Genomic DNA, 14,623 nt, shown 5'->3' with positions numbered 1-14,623 from the left:
GCAGTCAAGGGATTATCAACCATGTTTAAAGCCAAGGAGAAAGAATCAATAGAGAGGAGATGAGAGCTGAGGGATGAGCCTTCCTTAGGGTCCAGGAGGTTTTGTACAGCCACTCAGTGTCTTAAGGAAAACCTTGGAACGGATGGATGTGACCTTCATGTATGCAATAAATATTTAAATGCTATTCTAGAGGCTGGAGATAGGTCCAGCAGAAATCCCTGGAGCTCTTGTCCTACTGAGGAGACATAGTCAATAAACAAAATAATAAAAACACATCTGTTGGTGAGAAGTGCTGTGATGAAAAATAAGGCACAGAGTGGGAGTAGTGCTCACGGGGGCAGTAGGTTGTTGCTATTTTAAGCAGGAGTGGCCAAAGCAGGGCTCACTGATACAGGTTCATATGACTAGAAACCTGAAAGAGGGGAGGGAGCCAGCCATTCAGAGATGCAGGGAAAGAGCATTCCAGACTGAACACAAGCGCAAAAGACAGAGGCAGAAGAGGGCCTGGCATGCAGAGAGGCTAGCGAGACTAGAGCCAAGTAAGCGAGGGAGAAAGAGGACAGGAAGGAAGATCAGAGAAATAAGGCCTGAATATTGATGACACTGGTGCCTTCCCTGGTGGCTCAGTGGTAAAGAACCTGGCTGCCAGTACAGGAGACACAGGTTCGATACTTGGGTCAGGAAGATACCCTGGAGTAGGAAATGGCAAGCCACTGCAGTATTCTTGCCTGGGAAATTCCATGGACAGAGGAGCCCCTCAGGCTACAGTCCATGGGCTCACAAAAGAGTCAGACACTATTTAGCAACTAAACAACAAATTTGATGACACTAATGTTTGAAAGTTCTAGTTCTAGCCTACCAAGGGTGTATGAGCTAGCTATGGCTGTATAACAAATTATCCCCCTCCCAAATTTAGCAGCTTAAATCAATAATCATTTATTATCTCACAGTTTTGGGGAGTCAGGGATTCAGGAGCAGCTTAGCTGGATGATTCTAGTTCCAGGTCTCTCATGAGGCTACAGTCATCTGAAGACTAGACTGAGGCCAAAGATCCTCTTCCAAGATGTTCCCTCATCTGGCTCTTGGCAGAAGGCCTCAGTTCCTTGCCATGTGAGCCTCTCCCTGAGCTGCTTGGCTGTCCTCATCACATGGTATCTAGAGATCCAGGAAAGAGCAAGGATGCATCCGTAGTGTCTTTTATAACCTCCTCTTGGATGTCACACACCTTTACTTTTGACAGTCTATTTGTTTTGATTTGTATCAAATAATTTGTGGACATATTTTTCCAGCTTTATTCAGATAAAATTGACAAATAACATTGTATATGTTTAAAGTGTACAACATGGTGATTTCATGTATGTAAATGTTGTGAAATGATCACTACTTTAAGGTGAGTTAACATATCCATGACCTCAGTCATTTACACACACATGCTGAGAACATTTAAGGCCTGCTCTCTTAGCCACTGTCAAATATATAAGACAGTATTATTAAATACAGTCACCATGCTGTATAATAGCTCCCCAGAAGTTATTCATCTCATACTGAAAGTATATCTTTGGCCAACATCTCACCATCTCCCCAACCCCCTACCTCCTCATAACTACAAATCTACCATGTTTTTCTATGAGTTTGATGTTTTTAGAATTGTGGGCATTTTTAAAACAGCTCCAAAGAGATGGGTTAAATCCTGTCTAAGGAAGATGTAAAGGTCAAGGCCGCAAGGGATAGCCCAGCAAGGTCTACTGAGATGTGGAGAGAAAGTGTTTACTTTATAATTATTGAATTATCATCAACCGGCATCTCCAGATCAGAGTTGGAATCTGTTTGACTTTATTAACAGTCTAATCTCTTTAAACTGATTTAGGAAACTCCTTGTAATGGGCAAGGTTGCTTTTGAGACTCAAGTCCTTCCTTTCCCCTTCTGTGGCAGCATCCCCCTTTGTCTTTTAAAACCCCACCTGGTCAGAACATGCTCTCAGGAAAATAACATGTAGCAGCCATTTTTGGCTTCCTATAAATTTAAATCACTATCTCCCCAGTGTGTATTTAAATTTTAAGCACGTGATAGTTAAACAGGTGGCTTTTCCCCCATTAAAGAGATGCCACTTAGAGGGACTGTGATAGCTAGAAGTGTTTCTGAAGAAGGGATGGGGTGCTTGTGGGCCCTGGAAATATCCCACAGTCTTTGGGGTTCTAGGCCCCCACATGATAAGATGGACCTTGCTTATTTCCATGAGTGCCTTTATACTGCTGTGTATGGACCGTACACTGGAGACTTTTCTTCAGTAATTCAGTGCCAAATATCAGTTCACAAAGCTTTTCTATTGCATTTACTACCCAGGGATGGTGTTCACTGAGTAAAAGTAATCAATTTAAGAGAAAAAAGTTTCGTTCTCCCAACTCTACATCGTATGACCCCAAACAATAACTTAACATTTCCCCCTTCAGAGTTATTTCTGTTTCCCAATTGTAAAGGATTGCCTGTTGTATCTCATACTTAAGTAAGAATGTGTAAGATTTTTATTCTTTAGCTTTTATTTGCAGAATCAGTGAAGCAGTAGGTGTTATTTGGAACAGGTTCAGATGTGTCTTTAGAAACAGAGCTCAGATTTTAAGACCTAGTCTTAGCTTAATCCATGCTAGAATGATTGACATATCTTTTGAAACATTCACTTATGTATTATATATAAGACTGAAGATTATATTTTCTAGTGTATTTAAATAGGAATGTAATTTTTTAACCAACAAGTTCTTTTTTTTCCCATAACTAATCTTCTCAATAATGTCTTTCAGGAGCCAAATTTAGAAAGTATGTGGGCCATTCTGCACATGTTACAAATGTCCGCTGGTCTCATGACTTTCAGTGGGTATTAAGCACAGGAGGGGCTGACCACTCAGTTTTCCAGTGGAGATTTATTCCAGAAGGTGTCAGCAATGGCCTGCTGGAAACCGCACCCCAGGGTAAAACCAGTAATAATGTTTCAACATCTGTTTTTTTTTTTCAATAAAAATTTCATGTAATGGCCTGACATCTCTTCTGAAGATAAAGAGTTAAACCATTTTGAAAAATTCATTCCTACCATAAATTTAAAAATTAAAAAAAAAAAACACAGAAAAACGTTTTGAGATATGGGTCAATCGAATATGGGTCAATTAGATAATTTCCTTCAAAGAATTTTGCTTATACTAAATGAAAGCTGAAGGTCTAAAGTTTACATGAAGAATTAACTTTTGAAAATAATACTACACATACATTTCAGTCTTCTTAGGACAATTCTGATGGATGGTGGGGCTGCTGGGTCAGGTGACAAAGTAACATTTGGAATAGGAGTCGCCTTCCTAATAGGGATCAAAGAATGATCCACAGTCAGGATCAGCTGTGTTCCAGGTCAATGGATATGTTGGTCCTTTAATTTATTGTACTTTCAGTAGTAATGACCATGTACTATGTGAGGGAATGGTTTTTATTGGGAGGGATTCTGCAGCAGTTTTGACCATGACACTTACCAGCACCTGGTGGTCATGTTAACAGGCTAAAGAGGATTTTTACTGAATAAGTGGTTGAATTTCCTTCTGACCCAGCTTCCTCTGTGGTAAAACCTTCCCGTCTCCCCTCTCCTCTTTTCTCTCTTTCAAAGCAAGATTTAAAACCCAAAGATCCATTATCTAATACAAGTGTGGAAATGGCGGGGGGAGTTACACTAGTCTGTTAATACTCCTAAAAAGAGGGTGAGAGGTATGCCAAACTTAACCAAAAGATGAAAGAAAAAAGATGTTTTAAGAATCTACAGCAAATGAAAATTATGGTGTATGGTGTATTTTTATTGAACTCAGTAGGATAGAAGAAAGAAAATATTTTTAAACTTTTTAGCCATTAAGAGTCTCAGAATTTCTGCTTGTTTCTTGTGGGGTATTTCTGCAGACGGTGGTACTGATTCCTACAGTGAAGAATCTGATTCGGATTTATCTGACGTGCCAGAGTTGGACTCTGATATTGAGCAAGAAACTCAAATCAATTATGATCGCCAGGTCAGTAAACAGGAAGCCTTATGACAAATACCTTATAACCCCAAATCTCGATATCATTCAAATCAGACACTGTACTAAGATTAGTTAGTCCTTCGGCAAAAGAAAATAAAAGAATTAGTAAAATTGCCTGCTTCTTATCTTTAAATACAGATTTGAAATAAGGCTTTTACTGATTATGTCAGCAAAAAAATTTTAAGGAGAAGGTAGTAGCAAATTTTAAACCAGAACCCACGACAATTTGGGTTTTCTGCTTTCCTAGCAGCTAAAAAATTTTAAATATCTATTACAGAAAAATGTGCAAGTAAGTTACATGATTTTTCATTTTTCTCAGCAGATCATTAAAACATGCATTTTCTTTATAGAACAGGAGACCCTGGAGGCATGGTAGTTTGCAAATGAGTGATGGTGTCTCTCTTAACTTATGGAGACTATTATCCATTTAATTAAAGTAAAAGCCCAAATACGATGTGTATTATCTGTCCAGTCAGAAATCATCTTTGGTAAAAAAGTTGGACAATTACAACTAATTGAGTACTATTTTTTTTAAATAGATATTTAATTTTAGTGCTAAACTGTGTTTTAAAATGCATAATCCTTCACTGGAATCTGGACACGTATCGCCTTCTTAATGGTAATAACTCTAGAGGTTCTATTTTCTTCCTTGTCATTTAACAGAGCTATATGAAGCAGATTCCATAAATGAACATAGAGTGAATAAGATTTCAAATTTCAGACATAGCAACTGTCAGTGTTGCCCACGGAAACTTACCGTAGGCCTATGACAGCTGCCATGTATCAAGTATCTCTGTGGGGCCACGTCCTGTGCTTTACGTACACCAAATCCAACCCCACAGTAACCCCTGAAAGGTTAAGTACTTTGCCCGCATCCATATTGCCTGTAGTGTTAGAATAAAAAAGTGGATCTGGTCTTCTCTGTAGATGCACGTTCTATGTGCTACTTAGCTTTGCCTCTACATAAGCTCTGAATGTATGACTTCAGATGATGCCTTTTTTTCCAGCCCGTAATTGTCACTCACTGCTTTCAATGTTTGAAAAATTAGATTAGTACAAAAGTAGTCCAATCGATGGACGTGAGTCTGGGTGAACTCTGGGAGTTAGTGATGGACAGAGAGGCCTGGCATGCTGCAATTCATGGGGTCGCAAAGAATCAGACACGACTGAGCAACTGAACTGAACTGAGTCCAACTGATGTCTTGGGTCAACTTCAAGAATAAATCAGTTTGACTGTGTATTGATGCAATATATTATGCTATAGATAAAGATTTTAAAGGAAATGATTAATATGGAAATATGAAAATATTAAACAATATTATACCCTAATATCAAGGTGAAATGGAATGAACAATGAAAGGGGAAAGCAAAATGAACATACAATTTAAAGAAAAAAGAAAGACAAAAGCAATTTTTTTAGTTGAGATGTTTATATTTAATAAAATGGTACTCATAAAAGAATGAAAAGGAATGACTTGATTGAAATTCATGCCTAAGATTTATATATTCTCCCTGACATCTTACTTTCTAAAGTTTTCACCTGTGTTATTTTATTCATGTTGTCTGAATTTGATTCCTGAGTTATTCCTGAGCTGGATGTCTGTTCTACAGATGGGACTTTGAGGCCCACAGAAGTTATGAGACTTGTTCAAATAAGCAGTAGCAACGCCGAGACTAGAATTCAGTTCTCTAAAGTAGTTGATAAGCTGATGAAAGCATCTGAATTCAGATGAATAATTATCATTAGACTTTAAAAGCTTTGTTCATTGCATCTGTAATACACAAGGCAGAAGTGAGATATCTCTTGACTTCCTTTTTTTCAGAACAATTTTTGGTCAAACCCTAAATAAGAGCTTTATTATAATATTTTCATGATTTTTTGTACTGTAGTTTGATTGAATTAAATTTCATTTAAATATATCAAATTTTTATCTCTTGATAGTAGGGCATAAGTACATTGTAGAAAAAAGATGGATTTTTATCCACATTTAAATTATAGGGAATGTTATCCCAGTCAACAGCATATTTTAGGTCCTAGATTAGTCCAAGAGCTTTACTCTATATCCAAGTCTGATCTGGAAGGTTCATGGGGTCATGAAAGAAGGATAATTCCCAAGAGTGATCACCATGATTTGCAAGGCCACATTTTACATGTCTGAATAATCAAGAGATTTCCTGCCTAGAAGAAATTATAACAAAATATTTAAATTATATTTTATTGATAATTTTATTTAATAATTTCCTTTCCTATTTATCTGAAGTAACTATATTATCTGGATATAAATTAAGAAACATAATAGCAGAATTTTTCAAAAAAATTCTTTTAAATCCCAGTGATTTAAAAGATACTTCAGCTTAGCTTTGTTCATTCAGTTCAGTAGCTCAGTCATGTCCAACTCTTTGCGACCCCATGAACTGCAGCATACCAGGCCTCCCTGTCCATCACCAACTCCCAGAGTTTACCCAAACTCATGTCCATCGAGTCAGTGATGCCATCCAACCATCTCATCCTCTATCGTCCCCTTCTCCTCCTGCCCTCAATCTTTCCCAGCATCGGGATCTTTTCAACTGAGTCAGCTCTTTGCATCAGGTGGCCAAAGTATTGGAGTTTCAGTTTCAACATCAGTCCTTCCAATGAGCACCCAGGACTGATCTCCTTCAAAATGGACTGATTGGATCTCCTTGTAGTCCAAGGGACTCTCAAGATTCTTCTTCAGCACCACAGTTCAAAAGCATCAATTCTTCTGTGCTCAGTTTTCTTTATAGTCCAACTCTCACATCTATACATGACTACTGGAAAAACCATAGCCTTGACTAGACGGACCTTTGCTGATAAAATAATGTCTCTGCTTTTTAATATGCTGTCTAGGTTGGTCATAACTTTCCTTCCAAGGGGCAAGCAAGTCTTTTAATTTCATGGCTGCAGTCACCATCTGCAGTGATTTTGGAGCCCCCAAAATTAAAATCAGCCACTGTTTCCACTGTTTCCCCATCTATTTGCCATGAAGTGGTGGGACCAGATGCCATGATCTTAGTTTTCTGAATGTTGAGCTTTAAGCCAACTTTTTCAGTCTCCTCTTTCACTTTCATCAAGAGGCTCTTTAGTTCTTCTTCACTTTCTGCCATAAGGGTGGTGTCATTGGCATATCTGAGGTTATTGATATTTCTCTTAGCAATCTTGATTCCAGCTTGTGCTTCATCCAGCCCAGCATTTCTCATGATGTACTCTGCATAGAAGTTAAATAAGCAGGGTGACAATATACAGCTTTGACGTACTCCTTTTCCTATTTGGAATCATTCTGTTGTTCCATGTCCAGTTCTAACTAGAAGAAGTAAAATTCAGTCTTATGTTCTCAATTTCATTTGTCTTTTCAAAGAACCTACTCTTAGTTTTATTAATCTTTTCTACAGTTTTCCTATTCTCTATTTCATTTATTTCTGTGCTAATCTCTTTTATTTCCTTTCTTCTAACATTGGACTTCGTGTCCAAACTAAGTCCAAACTTTTTTCTAGCTCCTTGATGTATAATACTAAGTTCTTTATCTGAAATGTATCTTTTTTCTTAATGGATATGTTTATTAGCTACAAATGTTCCCCTTAGATATGCTTTTGCTGTATCCTATAAGTTCTGGTATGTTGTGTTTCCATTTGCATTTCTATCAGATTTTTAAAAATTTCCTTTTTAATTTCTTCTTTGATCCATTAGTTGTTCAGAAGTGTGTTAATTCCTACTTATTTGTGACTTTCTCAGCTTTCTTCCTGTTACTTATTTCTCAGTTCAGTTCAGTAGTTTAGTTGTGCCTGACTCTTTCGACCCCATGGACTGCAGCACACCAGACTTCCCTGTCCATCACCTACTCCCAGAGCTTATTCAAACTCATGTCCATCAAGTCAGTGATACCATCCAACCATCTCATCCTCTGTCGTCCCCTTCTCCTCCTGCCTTCAATCTTTCCCAGCATCAGGGTCTTTTCCGATAAGTCAGTTCTTCACATCAGGTGGCCAAAGTATTGGAGCTCCAACTTCAGCATAAGTCCTTCCAGTGAATATTCAGGATTGATTTCCTTTAGGATTGACTGGTTTGATTTCCTTGCAACCCAAAGGACTCTCAAGAGTCTTCTCCAACACCACAGTTCAAAAGCATCAATTCTTCTGTGCTCAGCTTTCTTTATGGTTCAACTCTCACGTCCATACATGGACTACTGCAGAAACCATAGCTTTGACTAGATGGACTTCTGTCAACAGAGTAATGTCTCTGCTTGTTTAATATGCTGTCTAGGTTGGCCATAGCTTTTCTTCCAAGGAGCAAGCGTCTTTTAATTTCATGGCTGCAGTCACCATCTACAGTGATTTTGAAGCCCAGAAAATAAAGTCTGTCACTGTTTCCATTGTTTCCCCATCTATTTGCCATGAAGTGATGGGACCGGATGCTGTGATCTTAGTTTTTTGAATGTTGAGTCTTAAGCCAGCTTTTTCAATCTCCTCTTTCACTTTCATCAAGAGGTTCTTTACTTCCTCTTTACTTTCTGCCATAAGGGTGGTGTCATCTGCCTATCTGAGATTATTGATATTTCTCCCAGCAATCTTGATTCCAGCTTGTGCTTCAACCAGCCCAGCATTTCGCATAATGTACTCTGCATATAAGTTAAATAAGCAGGGTGACAATATACAGCCTTCACATACTCCTTTCCCAATTTAGAACCAGTCTGTTGTTCCATGTCCAGTTCTAACTGTTGCTTCTTGACCCGCATACAGATTTCTCAAGAGGCAGGTCAGTGGTCTGGTATTCCCATCTCTTTAAGAATTTTCTACAATTTGTTGTGATCCACACAGTCAAAGGCTTTAGCATAGTCAGTAAAGCAGAAGTATGTGTTTTTCTGGAACTCTCTTGCTTTTTCTATGATCCAACGGATGTTGGCAATTTGATTTCTGGTTCCTCTGCCTTTTCTAAGTCCAACTTGAGCATCTGGAAATTCTCAGTTCATGTACTGTTGAAGCCTAGCTTGGAGAATTTTGAGCATTACTTTGCTAGTGTGTGAGATGAGTGCAATTGTGAAATAGTTTGAACATTCTTTGGCATTGCCTTTCTTTGGGATTGGAATGAAAACGGACCTTATCCAGTTCACTGCTGAGTTTTCCAAATTTGCTGGTATATTGAGTGCGGCACTTCCACAGCATCATCTTTTAGGATTTGATATAGCTCAGCTGGAATGCCATCACCTCCACTAGCTTTGTTTGTAGTGATGCTTCCTAAGGCTCACTTGACTTCACACTCCAGGATGTCTAGCTCTAGGTGAGTAATCACACCATCGTGGTTATCTGGCTTATTAAGATCTTTTTTGTATAGTTCTTCTTTGTATTCTTGCCACCTCTTCTTAATATCTTCTGCTTCTTTTAGGTCCATACTTATTTCTGGTTTCATACAATAGTGGTCAGAAAAAGATACTTGATATAATTTCAGTCTTTTTAAATTTATTGAGCCTTGTTTTGTGGTCTAACATTATCTGTCCTAGAAAATGTTCCTTGTGCACTTGAGAAGAACGTGTATTTTGCTGCTGATAAGTGAGATGTTTCATATTTGTTAGAATATTTGGTCTGTTGTTTAGTTGCCAAGTCACGTCCGACTCTTTGCAACCCCACAGACTGCAGCGCGCCAGGCCTCCCTGTCCCCACCATCTCCCAGAGTTTGCCTAAGTTCATGTACATTGCATCAGTGATGCCATTTAACCATCTCATCTTCTGTCATCCTCTTCTCCTTCTGCCTTCAGTCTTTCTCAGCATCAGGGTCTTTTCTAGTGAGTTGGCTCTTCACATCAGGTGGCCAAAGTTTTGATGCTTCAGCTTCAGCATCAGTCCTTCCAATGAATATTCAGGGTTGATTTCCTTTAAGATTGAGTTGTTTGATCTCCTTGCTGTCCAAGGGACTCTCAAGAGTCTTCTCCAGCACCAGAGTTTGAAAGTATCTCTTCTTTTAGCCTGTGGTATTGTTCAAATCTGTTTCATTATTGATTCTCTGGATATTCAATCCGGTTGTTGAGAGTGGGATTTTACGGTTCCCAACTATTATTGTATTGATATTTATTTCTTCTTTTAGTTGTTAATATATGCTTTGCAGAGTTAGATGGTGTCAGTTGCATAAATATTTACCATTGTTAAATCTTCTCAATAAGTTGGCCCCTTTACCATTATATAATGCCCTTCTTTTTCTCTTGTGACCACTTTTAATTTCTAATGTTTTCAAAAACTTGATTTCCTGCAATTAAAGATTTCCTGAGAATGCCAAGATATTTATGTATTTGAAACCTGAAGAGTCTCTCACTAAGTGCTTCTGTTACCCATGAAGGTTTACAAAGAAGATCTACCTCAGCTAAAGCAACAAAGTAAAGAGAAAAACCACGCAGTGCCCTTCCTCAAACGAGAAAAGGCTCCTGAGGACAGCCTGAAACTGCAGTTCATACACGGGTGGGTGACTGTCACCATCCCTATCAGCTTGTCATCCTTCTCAGTGCTGCCCTCTTCAGGCCGGCTCTCCCCTCCACCTTGCGCTTACTTGTGCTTAACATTTTAACCATGACTCCCCGTCCAGTTTTCTCAGTGTTCTGTGTCCATCTCAGTGTGCGTGTCTAGATTTTTCATGCTTCATGTCCTTTCGTGATACATGTGTTACTGTCACTCCTTGTTATTTCATTTCGTTCTCTCCATCTCTGCTTCCTTCATTCCATAACTCCTGCTTCCTTCATTCAGCTTGGCTTTCCCAGGACAACCTTTCTCTGAAACACTTTTGATCCTAAATTATTTAATAATTTTGAATTTTGAAAATCATGTGCAACTTTCCACACTTTAAGTTGACATCGAAGATTATTTCAACCTAAGCTTAAATGCTTGTAAAAAGAGTATGATATCTAGTATTTTATAAATACTCACAGTATTTATGGCTCACATTATAAATGGCTCCAATGGAACCTAAATGCCATAGACATTTGATTTCCATCATTATCAGTTTAAAAAATACATGAACCCGTATTTCTGTTCTACTTCTCCCACAGAATTTTACCCTAATGTATTATTTTTATGCTGGTAAGTCTTTTATTGATCACCCTGTCTTAACTTCAACAAGGAAAAAACATACCTATCAGTTCAAATTAAATTTAATTTCCTGTGACCATAACTCTCTAACTCTATGCTCTCCAATACAGTATCTACTTGTAGCCAGTGAACACATGAAATGTGACCTCTCCGAATTAAGATGTGCTGTATATAGAAAATGGACACCAGATTTTGAAGACTTAATGTAAAAAAAGTATACACATCATTAAAATGTTTTATATTGATTACAGGTGGACATGATAATATTTTAGACACATTGGGTTAAATATTCTTAAGATAAATTTCATCTGTTTCTTTTCATTTTCTAATGTGGCAATTATAACATTTTAAATTACCTATGTGATTTACATAATATTTCTATTGGACAGTGCTGCTCTTAGCATTAACACATTTTTTTCTGGATTTAATTATCATTATAACTATTAATATTAATAATAAATAGCTGGCCAAATCAACATAAAGATAGTATAAATTCTGATAAACAGTTATTAAAAATTTTTATTGGAAAGAATATTTATTAAGATAGAATTTTTTCAATGAATTCAGACATATGTGCATATATATTTCTTATTGCTAAATGGTAATACAGTTTAGCATTTTATCTATTCCAATTTTGCACTTTTTAATGTAAGCACTAAGAAAACTTACTCATATCTACTTATTTAAGTATATGAGAATAGAGGCAGTTTTATCACAGCAATGGTAATCAATTCTTTAAATTCCTCTTGAGTTACAGGCCAAAAATATAGATTGTGATTTTGATCTATCACGCAAAAATGTAATTTAATGATCCATCAGCTGACAATTCAGTTAAATCACTTTTCAATTTTGTTAAAAGCAAAAAATTGTTTTGGTGTCCCTGGAAGGTTCGACATTCGAAGGTAGCACACCATAGTGAGATTCCAGATGAGTGAGAGGACTGACTTCCTAAACTGGGAGGAAGGCAGTTAGGAAACGGGAAGTGGGAAGAGAAAACCCACCCCTCATCACAGGTGTGTTCTCAGACTGGTCAGTTTTAAGAGAAAGCACATATGGTAGCCGAGGATATGGAAGCAAATTCTGTTAAAATTACCAATGTCCATTTGCCCCTTTGAAAGTCATCGCTTGCCTTCAGAGATCCTCATTCCCTCATTGAAGATCGCTGTCACAGGCAACTGTGGAGACACCGGGGTTCTGCTTGTCCGTGTGCTTGTTAGCATGTTGACTTTATCTTCTCACAACTTCTGCTGTGTACATTCACTGCTTATGTGCGTTTCTGGGACCTGTGGTTCAGTTACAGAGGCTACGATTGTAGAAACAATCTGTTCTACACACAAGCTGGAGAAGTGGTCTATCACATTGCTGCAGTTGCTGTTGTGTATAATAGGCAGCAGCACTCGCAGAGGCTGTACCTGGGGCACGACGATGACATTCTCAGCCTGACCATTCATCCAGTGAAGGACTACGTGGCCACTGGGCAGGTATATATCTCCCCTGTAAGATGCAGATTTAGCTGAAGAGAGAGGATTTAGTTTCGAACTCAGTTTACACATAAGAAACTCAAGAAACACTTGGTAGAAATAAACCTGAGGTAGGAAGTTGAAGGTGCAGTGAATGCTGCATCGTTTCATAATGGTGGGAAAAATCAACCCATACATACTGGGGTTCCATCCCTGAGTTGGGAAGGTCCCCTGGAGAAGGACGTGGCAACCCACACCGGTCTTCTTGCCTAGAGAGTCCCATGGACAGAGGAGCCTGGCAGGCTATTGTCCATAGGGTTGCAAAGAGTCGGACATGACTGAAGCGACTTAGCACAGCACAGGAAGTTGAAGGTGCAGTGAATACAGGATCATTTCATGATGGTGGGAAAATCAACCAATACATACCAGAACTTTTGGGAAGCCTTTGAGGGATTCTTATTCTGACATGATGAAATCTGTGAATAGGATTAGGTGAAACTAAAATAATATAAGTTCCATGAAGTCTTACTATATTTACCTCCTTACTCTGAACTCAGTATATCCTAGGTACTCAAAACTGTTTACTGAATAAACCATATTTTAATACCAGTGTAACATCTAGTGTATAGTTATTGTCATAGAACTTAAAGTTATATTAATTTGGGCTCATTCATTATTTTATATTTTAGCCTTCAAAAAACTAAATTTTATCTGAACCATCTTGGAATGCCTAAACTTTGGATTGAGTCTATAAGTGAAAAGCTGCTCAAAACAGAGCTCTGTGTTCAATTCAGCAAACAAAGAATCTGTTAAACTCAGATCTTGCTGGTAAAGCAGTAGTATTGTCAACAGTATTTTCAGTATTGTGCTCTTTTCTACCAGTGTTTAAGTTGCATTTTTATTTGGTTTTATCATGAGCTTTTAACTGTAGGAAATACTTCACCTGATCCTCAACATCAGAGTGGCAAATTCCAAGAAAAACTACTGGTATGAAGAGACCTGGGTTTGATTCCTGGGTTGGGAAGATCTCCCGGAGAAGGACAGCTACCCACTCTAGTATTCTGACCTGGAGAATTCCATGGACTATATAGTCCATGGGGTCGCAAAGAGTCAGAGACAACTGACTGACTTCCCCTTTCCCTTTCACTTTTATGAGGCTCAAAGATTAACATGAGACAACAAACTATTTCTGAGACTTGACAGGAGGTAGAAGTCTTTGAATAGGCTTTATAGCCTGCTGTTCATAGCCATGGATGAAACTGAGATATGTAGAGAGTCAGCCCCCAGAAATGTGCATTTGGTGGGGAAAGAGTTCATAGCTCTTATATTATTTGTAAAAGGATTACAATCCCCCAGAAGGAAAGAGCCATTAAGTTAAACATGATTTGCTCCTCTTCCAACTGTAAATTAGATCATCTATTCTGTCTTAGCTGACATTAATTTTATAAGTAATTGATCACTGCTTTGCCTTTTCACTCTTTCCTGCCCCCTGCCCCTTTTTTGTCTTTCTTAGAAACAGATGATTCCTGATTCATGGGTATTTAACATCCTTCCTTTGAAAGAAAAACCAGAGATTGGTTCTTTACCTAAACCCCTGAGGATCCACCATACTTTACACTGTAATTGGTGGGAAGCAGACCAGTATGCCAGTACCCTCTCCTGGGGTAATTGGGCCTCCACAGGCCAGTGTGAGAGTTGGGTGGACTCTGCTGAGTTACATGCATGACTTCATGTCCCATTTTTCCTTTTAGAGTCATCATACCCAACAAGAATTTTTTTTCCCCTGTGTATTATAAGTGTGGCAGCTTCCCTTGTAGCTCAGTCGGTAAAGAATCTGCCTGCAATACAGGGGACCCAGGTTCGATTCCTTGGTTGGGAAGATCCCCTGGAGAAGGAAATGGCAACCCACTCCAGTATTCTTGCCTGGAGAATCCCATGGACAGAGGAACCTGGAGGGCTATAGTCCATGGGGTCGCAAGAATCGGACACAACTTAGCGACTAAACCACCACCACCATTATAAGTGAGGAAAAG

General features: G+C 38.4%; 1 protein-coding gene across 1 annotated transcript in view; it reads left to right on the top strand.

Moving 5' to 3' along the window:
* EML6 (EMAP like 6) overlaps positions 1 to 14,623 on the top strand; it is a 286,960-nt gene that overhangs the window by 177,138 nt on the left and 95,199 nt on the right. Inside the window, 4 exon segments of the mRNA XM_070379563.1 lie at positions 2,797 to 2,964; positions 3,926 to 4,032; positions 10,388 to 10,506; positions 12,425 to 12,611. Coding sequence (XP_070235664.1) covers positions 2,797 to 2,964; positions 3,926 to 4,032; positions 10,388 to 10,506; positions 12,425 to 12,611 — 581 coding nt within the window.

This window comes from Bos mutus, chromosome 11 (assembly GCF_027580195.1).
Source record: "Bos mutus isolate GX-2022 chromosome 11, NWIPB_WYAK_1.1, whole genome shotgun sequence".
NCBI classification, from domain to species: domain Eukaryota; kingdom Metazoa; phylum Chordata; class Mammalia; order Artiodactyla; family Bovidae; genus Bos; species Bos mutus.
This window is presented reverse-complemented; position numbering and strand designations above follow the sequence as displayed.